Raw genomic sequence first — 12319 nt, forward strand, 5'->3', positions numbered from 1 at the left:
TTTACAAAATGGCCCAATTGGAGCCCATCTCAACTGATGAAGCCAGCCTAGGCCCGTTTCATTTCACTGGTGGGCCGGGCCTAGGCTGGTCTGATCCGGCCCATCTGACAGCTCTAGGTGAGAATTCCATTATTCAATTGATTTCAGCGTTACTTAAAAACAGCGTTTATCGTAAACCATCAAATCAAATTGTATAAGCCTGGTTTAGAAATTTATAAATAGAACATTTGAATAATCATATAAGTGTAAATAGAAAAACTAACAAAATTATATAAATCAATCAAACCAAAACAAAATTTTCGATTTGATCTTTAGTTCACAGCAATAGATACGTTGTTCAAAACACCTTTAAATTATTGTAATTTCATTGATTATATTAAACCACTCTAAATTCCCACTTAAGTTACAACTTACAAATCATTCAAATACTCCTCTTCCACTCATGCCCGCCGCATCATCATCCACCCGCCGCCACCAACGGCGGCGATCGAGAGCTCCCCGGCCCCGGCCTCTCACACGCACCCAACGGAATCAAAGGCGTTCCCTCCCCACCGTCACTCTTCCTCCTTCCTTCACCGCCCTCCGCCTCCTCCGATTCCCCACCGGTGGGACGACACTCGCTAGCCGAAACGCTCAGCCGGCTGCGGTGGAGTCCGTTCGCCGCCGCTGATTTTCTATCGCCGTTTGAATTTCCATCAACCGAATCACACAAGGATTGGATCGGACAAGACGACGCCGTTTGAGTAGAAAACGCTTCAATCTCGAATAAATCCGAGCTCGCATCGCTTCCGACGTCGTCGTCCTTAGCGGCAGCGACGGAGCTGAGGATGGGGAAAGTGAAACCGACGGTGGCGTTGATGAATGGCCTCCCCGTCGCCAGTATCCGCTGCTGACCTGGCGCCGCCTCCGTAGCCCTAATTCGATGGATCTCAACGACGTCGTTTTGCAGCTCGTAGCTGTGATCTGCTGCATGCACCGTTTTGGAGTTTCTGTTGCAGCTGCTTTTGACTGAATCCATCACCACAATCGGCCTAATGTGATCGGAATCGGAGCCGATCACCTCCTTCACTCGAATCGATTCGCCATCGCAGCAGCATCTCCTTCTCCTCAGAAACCACTTCTTAGCGGCGAACCACGTTTTGCTCGCGCGGTGGCGCGCCGCGGCGGTGAGCGCGGTTTGGCTGTTCCAGCTGGCTTCCGATGACGTGGCCGCGCGTACGGATTTCTCCGCCGGAGAAGAAAGTGGATCATGAGATTCAGGCTGCTTCTTCTCGACTGCTCTTTTGAGGTCGTTCAGTTCTTCGTTGAAATACTTCTCAGCATCAAAAATGCTGATTTCAACATCTTCAATGGCGGTTTCTGTAGCATTGGGCATGGATTCAAATGATTTCTCATTTATTTTGATTGTAGATAGGGAATCCATGTGTAAATATCTCACTCTTTCTCAATGGATTATGTGATGAAGAGGGAGATGTTTAGTTAAGCGGAAAAGAGAAATATATTTATGTGTAGAAAAAAGTTACCATGGACTAAAAAAGAAACATCAATAATGGTATGACCTATTTCGAAAGTCATGTTGAATTGGGAATGGGGGGCCTCCCTATCTAACAACATGTCCAAGTTTGGTGCATGAATCTTTGTTGTGTACAAACTACAAAATATGTGTTTACTTTTCAATACATGATTCAAAGCTTTATTTTTGTTATACTAATAAGGATTTCTCCCATCCTACTTTTTTTAATGATATAGTATATAAATCAAATGAAGTTAATTAGCTTAAATGATAATTGAAGGCCTTGATATATCTCAACTTTAATCCTACAAAGTGAACAAAAATTCTTATCTAAGCTAATCCTCAAATGTAAACGTCTCATTTTAGATTTCTTCCACCAACTATGTTTTACAATTTCAAAATTATTTTACTAAATTTTTATATTTTAATGTTTTAAAATGAAAACTATTTCACTGCTAGAAACAAATTGAGATGCACTTATTTGCGTTCAATTTTTTTTTAAAATAATACTTCCTTTGTCTATGAAATATTGTCCAAGTTTGACTCGGCACGGATTTTAAGAAATGTGAAGAAAAGTGAGTTGAAAAGGTTAGTGGAATGATGGTCCCACATTTATATACTTATAATAGAATGTGAGCGTAAAGAGTTAGTGGAAAGTAGGGTTCCATTTACCAAAAATAGAAAAAAAAATAAGTGGACAACTTTTCACGGACGGACCAAAATGGAAAAACTAGACAACATTTTACGGACAGAGGGAGTAATAATTTAGGACGCAAAAGAAAATGATTCTAGATTAAAAACAAATTAACTTAATATTTTTGTTGTTTTAGGACACTTCTATTTGTGTCCTCTAATTTTAGTTGGGACATCAACAATAAGAATATTTTTTTAAGTGCTAGTGGTATATTTAAAAACACAAATTAACATCTTTAATTACATTAACAAAAAACGTTCTTAATAGGTTTTTTCTTTTGCAGTGTGCATGTGTATAAACTAGCGATTAATTACTTCTCATTCCCAAAAGGCTGCTAGCTAGAGTTCATATCCCTACATGATTGAGCACAATAAATTTTGGCAAAAGGCACCTTGTTGAATTGAAAAGCTGCAACATGTGCAAAAGTAGTTGTCTGGTTAACGAGTTATTTGCAATTAAAATTTGATCAAAATCTTGCTGGAGCATTTCTCAGCAAGTGTTGTTGGAACCACTCACATGCCTAAGTGTTCATTTCCTCATAATGGCAGTGCTTTACTTTCTCACAGTTAAAAAAAAAAAAAACAAAACAAAAACAAACAATGGAAATTTTCAAATTTGGGTCGTCGGAAAATTTGATAAGCTATCTTTGTAGGTACTACTATCTCCCTCTGTGAAAAATAGTCGCATTTGTGAACGACCCGTGTTTTAATGATAAATTGGTATAGTAAGAGAGAAAGGAAGAAAAAGCGGATAAAGTATGAGAGACTAGTGGAGAAAAAAAAAAGAAAAAAAATAAGAGAAAAGGTGGATAAAATATGAAAGAAAATTTCTATTTTTGAAATAAAATTATTTTTCGTGGACATTCCAAAATGACAAAATTATGTATGACCAAAACTATTATGATTATTAAAATGACAATTTATGAGCATCAGTAAAGTTATAAGAAGTTTGATATGATGTTAATCTAGCATCTCTCTCTATCAACTTTTTCACCATCTCTTTTGGGTCGTGTTTCAACTTTGCACTTCATTTCATCACATATACAGATCAAGCATGTGCAATTCTCTCTCTATCTCACAGCAGACAACAGTTCGCTAAGCAGTCCAATACCATTATCAGGTGGGGAAGAAAGAGTGAAAAGGTAGGAGACACACTAATCTTTAAGAACAACGAGAATCTAATTTTTAATTTAATTTCAAAGATAGGCCCCATTTAATAGTAAGTGTGGATGTGAATTGGAAATGTTTATCGTCTGTTTATGGGACATTATAGGCTATTGAAGATGATCAGATTGCGATTTCTTATCTTTATCATCTTTCTCTGGAAATTTTTAAAAGCTAAAAAAAAAAAAAAAATCACCATTCCGTACTTTAGGTTTTTGTCTCTAATTCATGTGCTGACGATTCTGTTTTCCACCACCATGCATGTTCAATCCAACCTTTTAAGCTGGAGATAATGTGTTCAAATCATTTTTTCTTTTTTTGTTTTATTTTTAACTATATTAATGGAAGCACCTATTTCATTTTATTTTACTACTACTATATGAAATATATTAAAGAATATATTAAAGAATATGGTATATTGTCATTTTCACACGTGTTAAGGAATGTATTTCTATTCTCTATATGACTGTATTCTAGGAGAAAATATCTCATTTCAAATGTAACTAGAAATTGAATCAAACTCTACCTGTAATAACAGAACGACTCTTTGAGTGAGTGAGGTCAGGAAACCAAGCCATCATCCAAGGCTTCATCGGCTAAATATCGTTCCCTGCCAAAAGTTCAAGTTTTTTTTTTCTGGGTTATGGATTATGAGAGTGTGTTTCAGTAATCCACTTTAACAGCCCTAGAGATGAAATTGCAGTTACAGCCTTTATAAGATTACCAACATAAAAAAGATATGATGTATTTTCATGTGGAGTGTAACAAATATGATCAGAGTTCAGATATGAGAGTGACTGCAATTACAAGCAGAAGGATTTGATAATGGCTAGCTAACAACTGCATTCAAGAAATACCAGCTTCAATAATCTAAAACTGTAGGGAAGTATACTGTTCTCAAGAGGAGACAACGCATACCTTCATCTTGTAAGCTCTGCTAAGATGTAAATTTCCACAGTCGTCGACCCAACCAATGCTTGTGCATGACGAATCGGCAAGGCAGGTTTAAGACCATGAAATGAACTTTGGAGATTGTATTGGATGTATGTGGTGCAAGACCTTGACACAAATCTAAAATAGGCACAATGGCACTATATGCGAATAAAAACTTATGGACTCAAATATCCATATATCACTCCAGTTTGAAAATGAAAATTTGGGGATCTTATGAACTTCATCACAAGATAAAGTGCCATTGATTCACTGAGAGGATTATCTTGATCAATAGGCTTCTGTGTAGTTATAAATTATAGTGGAGCATCTCCAAAAACCAAATTTAAAGCATTTTAAACAAAATAGTAGGAGGAAAAAGTTAGGGCACAAATATACAATCCACAGGAGAAGCAGACCATATTGCAAATACGTACACGATCAGAAATGGATGAAATGATACAAAAGGTAGCTACTCATGAAACGCAAGTGAGTGAAATATTAACAATCACTATTAGGAGAAGAAAAATTTCACAAAATAAACCACGACAATGGCCAAAATATGTTACAAACCACTTTCCAATATAAAGCTCTCCTGTCTATGAGAAGATAAGTTTATAGAGGATAGATTGGAAAATTGTAGGCACTGCCAAGTATATATGAATATGCAAATGCCTGGTTTGTGAAGACCGATTGAAGCAAAATCCCATTCATAGTTTCACTGTGAGAAGAAGAAAAGCAATTGTCAAGGAAAAATGTTAATGAAGCAAGAATTGGGTGAAGAGGCTGGGAGCACACAATTAATGTTTAATAAATAAAATAAATACAGAGGTATAACAAATTGGACTGGAAGTATATAACATTCTTCAGTTTACATGTTTATTATAGTAGTTACCAGATTTTTCGTATATCATAGCCATTTTGTTGTTCTAAACTTCTAATATGCAGTGTTAGTTTATGATTGCTCTACATAGTGACAATCACATTCTGAGATGGAATTGTATGGCTCTCTTACTATCGCGCACCAGATTATTTGGGTATATCATTGACAGACACACAATTCACTAGCAAGTAGTATATTAAAAGTAAGATTGATCAGTAGAAACAATTTTCTGACAAAGATGCAGTCTTTTGAACATGAGGTGATACACTTACAGACAACAAATGAACCACAGCACTCACATCTTTGGTTTGTTATTCGTAATCAATTTTCAGACAATTAGCATCAATTATTTAAATACCAGAACCATGTTTTACTTGATATCTGTTTGACGACTTAACAATGACATCTAAATTACTGATATGCAAAATAAAATTGCCAAATTTAATCAACTAAATTCAGGGCTTCTCATGATGAGACTAGAACCCTGAATGATAAGTTGTAAATCAAGCTCTCAAACTGACCTGAGATACATCACTAACAGTTCTCTTAACACTTTTCTAGGAAATCCAACATAAGTTTCATTTCCAATTCAGATCACAAGGCATAAAGACAGCATAGAAAAACAGAACATACAAATAAGCTTAAGTGTGTTTAAAGTATACCTGTTCAGAATCTACTGACCTTTGCGACCATGGCGTCCTCTGCCACGACCTCGCCGTCTCATCTGGTTGGTAGGGTATCCCCTTTGATTCCAACCCCCTTCCAACCCAGCTGATCCCATGTTCACTACACCACCCATCCCATAGCCACCCGGCACCACTATAGAGTTGTTATACATCCCTGTGGCCACCCCAAACGCCCCGAGAAGGCTCAATGCCTGGCCTACTGCAGCAGAAGGGTCCATCTGCATATAGGGAGGTGGCACGATAGTTGTACCAACCATACTAGGATACACATTGTCCACATATTGCAGATTCTTAGCCCCGCCCTTGTGAGACTTCGGCCCATCAATTGCCTGCTGGCAATGCAATGTAACCCCTTCAAACTGCTTATGAGGCTCCCTCAATGCCAATTTTGCGCTCTCAACGGTCTTATATATAAACAAGCAGAAGCCCCTTGGTTTGCCAGTCTCTCTATCAAGCCCCAAGGGGCCTTCCTCGATCTCCCCATACATAGAGAAGAAATTCTTCAATTTCTCCGGATCAAGATCCTCCCCCACATTACCCACAAAAATCTTCCTCTGTGTATACTCTGTCACCGGTTTCTGTGGAAATGCCGTAGCAATAGACCCCACGGATGCCAGCTGGGACGACGTCATTCGTTCATCGATCAACTTCTGAGGCTCCTTCAGAGCCTGGCGAGCTTCGAGGCGGGTCTTGAAGAGAACGAACCCGTAGCCCTTGGATCGGCCAGTGGCCTTGTCGGTGACGACGCGGCAATCCTCGATTTCACCGAATTTCGCGAACTCCTCGAACAGCGTCTCCGTGGTGGTGTCCCACTTGAGGCCGTGCACGAATATCTTCCGGTTGGAGGGCTCCACATCCGCCGAGGCCCGAACCCTAGCCGCCACGTCGGCGTGGCGATCGGCGGCTTCTGTGAGCAATTGGACCAGTGATTCCTTACTAAACGCAGCTAGGACGCTCTGAATCGGCTCCTCCTCCGCCTCGTCGCCGTTATGGTTGCTCTCAATTGGCTCTTCGCCACCTCCGTCGTGATTGCTTGGAATTGTTAACGCGTTGCCACCAACATTGTTGATCGGGATTTGCTCCTCTCCGACGGCGCAGATGCTGTGTGGATCGTCTTCTTCAGCATCCGCTTCTTCTTCTTCCAAATAAAGTGATGTTTGGTACTTAATCACTCTCGTCTCGTATGTAATTTAGAAGTTTGTATCCAACGTGTTTATAATCAGATCAGTTTAAACGTTTTCTTCTGGAGAACTAATCGTATACTAACGCATTTCTTTTCGGGACAAAGTTTATGAAAAAATATTTATTTTATTAAATAGAAGGAGTGAAAATAAGAGAGAAGAGAAAATAAAAAGAACAAGGAGTTCGGTGTTTCATTAGTACCAAGTACACTCGATCGGGTATCAGCTACTCGAAAGGTAATGTGAAGCTCACCCGATCAAATGCAATTCACGGCACTTGGCTACCACTGGAGACGTGAACCTTGTTTTCCCCAACATTCAACTTCTACGTGGAAAATGCATCCTAATGAGTCATAAACACTCTAAATTAGTCCACTAATTCTACGAAGAATTACTAACTTATTTGATTCACATTTTGTCACAAATTTAGTAGTTATATGACATTATACAAAATTATACTATTAATTTAAAATTTTCTATTATGGCCTTGCTTTGATCTACAAGATATTGGGCTTTATTTTTTTCTCTCACTTGTTGTTTCACTCGTTTTCGTTTTCTCTTGAAGAGACGTTAACTATCGACTCTATATTGTGGACTAGGTTACCAAGGTTTGCTGCCGTTGGTGGTTTTGGGTAGCATTTGTATTAAGAGGGTTGGTGTTAATCTATTAAAAGTTTTTTGGCTATCCTTTTTTTATTCTGTCATATTTTGTTCGATACCTTCACATTTGATAAATATACGCAATTTGGATTTATTTTTGTGTTTTACCGATTATCATCACTACAACTTTATCTTATTTCCTATTTGTGATGTACATTGAATTGGTGACGAGTGTAGCACGTGTTTATCGTTTGTTTATGTCGTTTATGCTTCTATTTATATTCTTGGGTTAAAAGACGCATTATGGATGGTTGGGATTCTATGAATTCCATTGAACCAAGTCCTGAAGTGTAAGGTTAGTAATCTTGAATAGTAACTTTAGTATTTTAATTACGTGATATGATAGATCATACTAGCATATATGATCTCGCATCTTTAAATTAAAAAAAAAAATTCAAAAAGACCAACAGTGTTCTTGGATGGCTCTGAATTCAAAAAAAAAATTGTACTGATAAGAGACAGACCAGACACATTAACAAAGAAAAATAAATGAAATCCCGTATTAACGTGATTATCTTTTTGTACATGAATGCAAATCCCGACTGAATATTTTGAAGCTGAAAATTACTAACAAACTGAAATTGTCACTTAAGCATTTATAAATCTTGAATAATATGTTAATCGGATTTTGATTATGGAGTAATGAATAACGAAGCCATTTCTTTGGAACTAATAATACTCTCTCCGTCCCTGAAAATTTATCACCAATTTCTTTTTTCGTCCATCTTTTAAAATTTGTCACCTTTCACTTTTATCATTTTTGGTAGTGGGACCCTACATTTCACTAACTTATTCACACTCACATTTTATTATAAAGCTAATATATAAAAGTAGGACCCACATGTTACCAACTTTTTCAACCCACTTTCTGCTCTCGCCGTCCCCGATTAAGAGTCACACTTTGACCGGGCACGAGTTTTAAGAAATGTAAAGAAAAGTTGGTTGAAAAAAATTAGTGGAACGTGAGACCCATTTTTTTATATTGGTTTTATAATAAAATATGAGTGAATTGAGTTAGTGAATTGTGGGACTTACTTACTATTTATGGTAAAAATGAAGTATGACTCTTAATTGGGGACGGACCGAAATGGAAAAGTTAGACTCTTAATCGGGGACGGAGGGAGTATTATATTTCTTAAAACTCGTGTCGGGTCAATTAGTGACGAATTATTAGGGACGAAGGGAGGGAGTATATGTTTTCGTAAATGTACCATGCACTCCTCTAACCAAAAAACAGTTGGGCTAGAAACAGCCGAAGCCCATTTACTGCATTTTTTCAACGGACTCAAACTTCTAACTGCAAAGCCCGTTTATCAGCCCATTATATGTATAAAAAGTCAAAAACCCTTCCAAAATCTAGGGTTTCACCGTCTGCAACCAACATACACGCACAGGCCTTCAGCTTCCTCTCTCACCATTCCTTCCCCCTCTCCTTCTCCCAACTGCAATCATGGCGGATAGAGGCGCAGGGGACCGGGGCGGCTTCGGCCGTGGATTCGGAGGCCGAGGACGCGGCGGAGACAGAGGCGGCCGAGGACGCGGCCGTCGCCCCCGACGTGAGGCGGAAGAGGAAAAATGGGTCCCTGTCACCAAGCTGGGCCGCCTGGTAAGGGATGGCAAGATCAAATCACTCGAGCAAATTTACCTCCACTCCCTCCCGATCAAGGAGTACCAAATCATCGATCTTCTGGTTGGCCCGTCGCTGAAGGACGAGGTCATGAAGATCATGCCCGTCCAGAAGCAGACCCGCGCCGGGCAGAGGACGCGATTCAAGGCGTTCGTCGTCGTCGGCGATAGCAACGGCCACGTCGGCCTCGGCGTCAAGTGCTCGAAGGAGGTGGCGACGGCGATTCGAGGCGCGATTATTTTGGCGAAATTGTCGGTGATCCCTGTGAGGAGGGGATACTGGGGGAATAAGATCGGTAAGCCGCACACCGTGCCGTGCAAGGTCACCGGGAAGTGCGGGTCCGTCTTGGTGAGGATGGTGCCGGCGCCGCGTGGTTCGGGGATTGTGGCGGCTCGTGTGCCTAAGAAGGTTCTGCAGATGGCTGGTATTGATGATGTCTTCACCTGCTCCCGTGGATCCACTAAAACCCTAGGCAACTTCGTCAAGGTCTAATTCTTCAATGCTCTTTTTCAAATCAGATTCGAGTTGGTTTTATCACTTTATGTTTTGAGCATTGCATATAACTTGTGTTTATCTGAATGTGCACTGCGTTTAATTATGCTTTATCAATCCCAATTAGAATTTCATCAGAGGCAGACTCAGTTTGCTTGAATATGCATCTCTTATTAGACAGTGAATAGCTCATTTGTCATTTTATTAGTTACTGTGTTGTTTTCGTGCCTCTAATTGTTGTTTTTAAGTTGTTCGTTAGTTTATAGTTATATGGTTAATGTTGATATGATGCATGATTACACTTAGATATGGGATTATCTGCAAATGTTATGTTGTTGAGTATTAACTACTGCAGCATTGTAGTGAAGCTTTAGGGGTAATCGGTGTAGTGAAAATTTAGTGTCACTTTCATACGAGATTATCTGCTAATGTTATGCATTTTGGAATCCCGTGGAGGACAATTCTATGTCATATATAACCGTTACCATTCAGACCATTGTTACATTTTTAATACGATTGAGTTAGTCTCTCTGTTTGCTTAAGAATTCAATTTATTAATTTATTGCATCTATGATTAATATCCTGAACATAAAATATGTAGTACTAGTAATCATTTGTGCTTTCTTGAATTGCTTATTGTTGTCTTTGTACATAAAAAGTGTTGTTTCTTTATTTGTGGTCTAGTTGGAGAAGGTTTGTCTTTGTGGTCTTGTAACAGTAGTTTGGCTTATGTTGGTGGCAAGTTATATACTAGTGTCATCATATGGTTGCTTATGCTTTTTTATGATCGAGTAATCCCCTATATGGCTACTGATTTGTACTTGTTGACTTGTTCTATGCAGGCAACATTTGACTGCTTGTTGAAGACTTATGGCTTCCTAACTCCAGATTTCTGGAGGGAGACCCGATTTTCAAAATCACCTTTCCAAGAATACACAGATTTGTTGGCAAAGCCGACTGGGAAGATTCTACATGTTGTGGACGAAGTTGAGGCCTAAGCGTAAGGAAGGGTTTTTGTTAAGGTGTTTCATTATAGATGAAGAGCTCAAATTTTGTAGTACTATTGTTTTGGTCATCGAATTGCCTGTTTGAGATTGCTTTTGTTTAAAAGCAGGTCATGTGTATCCTGATTTGCTTTGGGTTACTTGTGTTACCATAGTTTTGTTTGCAATTTAGATGTACTATTTTTATTCCCATTTTACTTCTTCAATCTTAAGTGTATGGGCTTACATGATTCAAGTAATTGTCTATTGTGTCGATTCAAGTAATTGTCGATTGTGTCGTTCTTGGGGTTAGGATGTTTGATGCTTTACTTCTGTAATTTAAGGGTAGTTAATCGTTACCAAATTATTATGCAGTACATGTATCAAATTAGTTACGGAGTACTAAATAATTTATTTTTTTGTTTATTTATTCCTAGGTGCAATAACCAATATTCCATATAGGTTATCAAGTGTATGCCCCTATTTTTTACCAACTATGTTGGGAAATAGTTCTCTCTAAATCATCCACCTCATAAACATACTACTAGTGAGCTTTTCAGTGTAAAGGAGATAATAATCGATAATTGAATTCTCAATCTTGAAATAGCTTTTCAATCTATACAATTCAGAATTGTATTTTCAATCTTTAAATAAATAATGTTTGATTTTTTATAAGTGGCACATTGAACATTAGATGTATTTCAGTCTACACTTTGATTTTTAATACTATCATTTTGGTTTTTGGAATCAAAGTTGGACAGCAAACTAAAGTATCTCTCTCTTTTTTTTATGGGAAAATAAACATAAACTCTAAAGGCCGGTTTTTGGAATCAAAGTTGAACAGCAAACTAAAGTATCTCTCTCTTTTTTTTATGGGAAAATAAACATAAACTCTAAAGGCCGGTCATAGTGGAGTCGAAACCGTGATAGTGGCGTATCCAGGATTTTCAATTTGGGGGTGCAAAAAATAATTACGATGACTCAAAATTAAAGAATTAAAAGAAAGTGGTCAAGAGGTTTAGAACTTAGGCCTCTGGGATGTTGAAAGTGCTAACTTTCCACTGCGCCACCAATGAACTATAAGATAATGGGACTAAATACTATAAGATAATGGGACTAAATATAGTATTAAAGTAAAACAATTTGGGGGTACAGTTGTACCCCTTGTTCCAATGTAAATACACCGCTGTCCCGTGACCTTTGGTCCTGGCACCAACAATCTATCGCTTGACCAACACGCGCGCACACACTAAAGTATCTCTATTCTCCCCCTTTGTGGCATGCACGCATATAGTATTCCTTTTTTTTGAGGTGTTCCCATTTTACCAAATATGGGATTATAGTATTAGAGCACAAGATCTGATCTTGATAGATTCCAACCCCACTTTACCAAATATGGGAGTATAGTATAAGAGCACAAGATCTGATCTTGATAGATTGCACTCCTCTTGGAGTTAGGACACATTTTTCTCAGTTTCACGTGTTCATCTTACATCAAATACTGTGA

At 38.5% G+C, this 12319-nt stretch overlaps 3 protein-coding genes across 3 annotated transcripts; 1 reads left to right on the top strand and 2 right to left on the bottom strand.

Annotated features, from left to right (window-relative positions):
* Positions 1-249: 249 nt before the first annotated feature.
* On the bottom strand, positions 250-4674 carry LOC125191091 (protein PHYTOCHROME KINASE SUBSTRATE 4-like). Its single transcript, XM_048088550.1, has 3 exons — positions 4289-4674; positions 3897-3980; positions 250-1439 (listed from the first exon to the last, which is right to left on the bottom strand). Exon 3 carries the CDS (start codon positions 1421-1423, stop codon positions 458-460), a length of 966 nt encoding a protein of 321 aa, XP_047944507.1. The 5' UTR covers positions 1424-1439; positions 3897-3980; positions 4289-4674; the 3' UTR covers positions 250-457.
* A 116-nt stretch (positions 4675-4790) lies between these two features.
* LOC125189300 (UBP1-associated protein 2A-like) lies at positions 4791-9162 on the bottom strand. Its single transcript, XM_048086591.1, has 4 exons — positions 9126-9162; positions 8922-9007; positions 5865-7047; positions 4791-5021 (listed from the first exon to the last, which is right to left on the bottom strand). Exons 1-4 carry the CDS (start codon positions 9160-9162, stop codon positions 5011-5013), a joined length of 1317 nt encoding a protein of 438 aa, XP_047942548.1. The 3' UTR covers positions 4791-5010.
* LOC125189768 (40S ribosomal protein S2-4-like) lies at positions 9078-11025 on the top strand. The gene is made up of 2 exons (XM_048087006.1): positions 9078-9823; positions 10672-11025. The coding sequence occupies exons 1-2, from the start codon at positions 9161-9163 to the stop codon at positions 10825-10827; spliced, it is 819 nt and encodes a 272-aa protein (XP_047942963.1). The 5' UTR covers positions 9078-9160; the 3' UTR covers positions 10828-11025.
* Positions 11026-12319: the final 1294 nt, after the last annotated feature.

The sequence above is a fragment of the Salvia hispanica genome, chromosome 5, assembly GCF_023119035.1.
Source record: "Salvia hispanica cultivar TCC Black 2014 chromosome 5, UniMelb_Shisp_WGS_1.0, whole genome shotgun sequence".
NCBI lineage: Eukaryota > Viridiplantae > Streptophyta > Magnoliopsida > Lamiales > Lamiaceae > Salvia > Salvia hispanica.

Bases quoted from the DNA above. Each gene is read 5' to 3' on its own strand.
- LOC125191091 (XM_048088550.1), bottom strand. From the start codon at position 1,423: ATGGATTCCCTATCTACAATCAAAATAAATGAGAAATCATTTGAATCC.
- LOC125189768 (XM_048087006.1), top strand. From the start codon at position 9,161: ATGGCGGATAGAGGCGCAGGGGACCGGGGCGGCTTCGGCCGTGGATTC. The intron at 9,824-10,671 runs GTCTAATTCTTC...TGTTCTATGCAG, and splicing joins CCCTAGGCAACTTCGTCAAG to GCAACATTTGACTGCTTGTT.
- LOC125189300 (XM_048086591.1), bottom strand. From the start codon at position 9,162: ATGATTGCAGTTGGGAGAAGGAGAGGGGGAAGGAATG. The intron at 9,008-9,125 runs GTGAGAGAGGAA...CGGGCTTTGCAG, and splicing joins AAGGAGAGGGGGAAGGAATG to TTAGAAGTTTGAGTCCGTTG. The intron at 7,048-8,921 runs GTACATTTACGA...ATTACATACGAG, and splicing joins TTTGGTTAGAGGAGTGCATG to ACGAGAGTGATTAAGTACCA.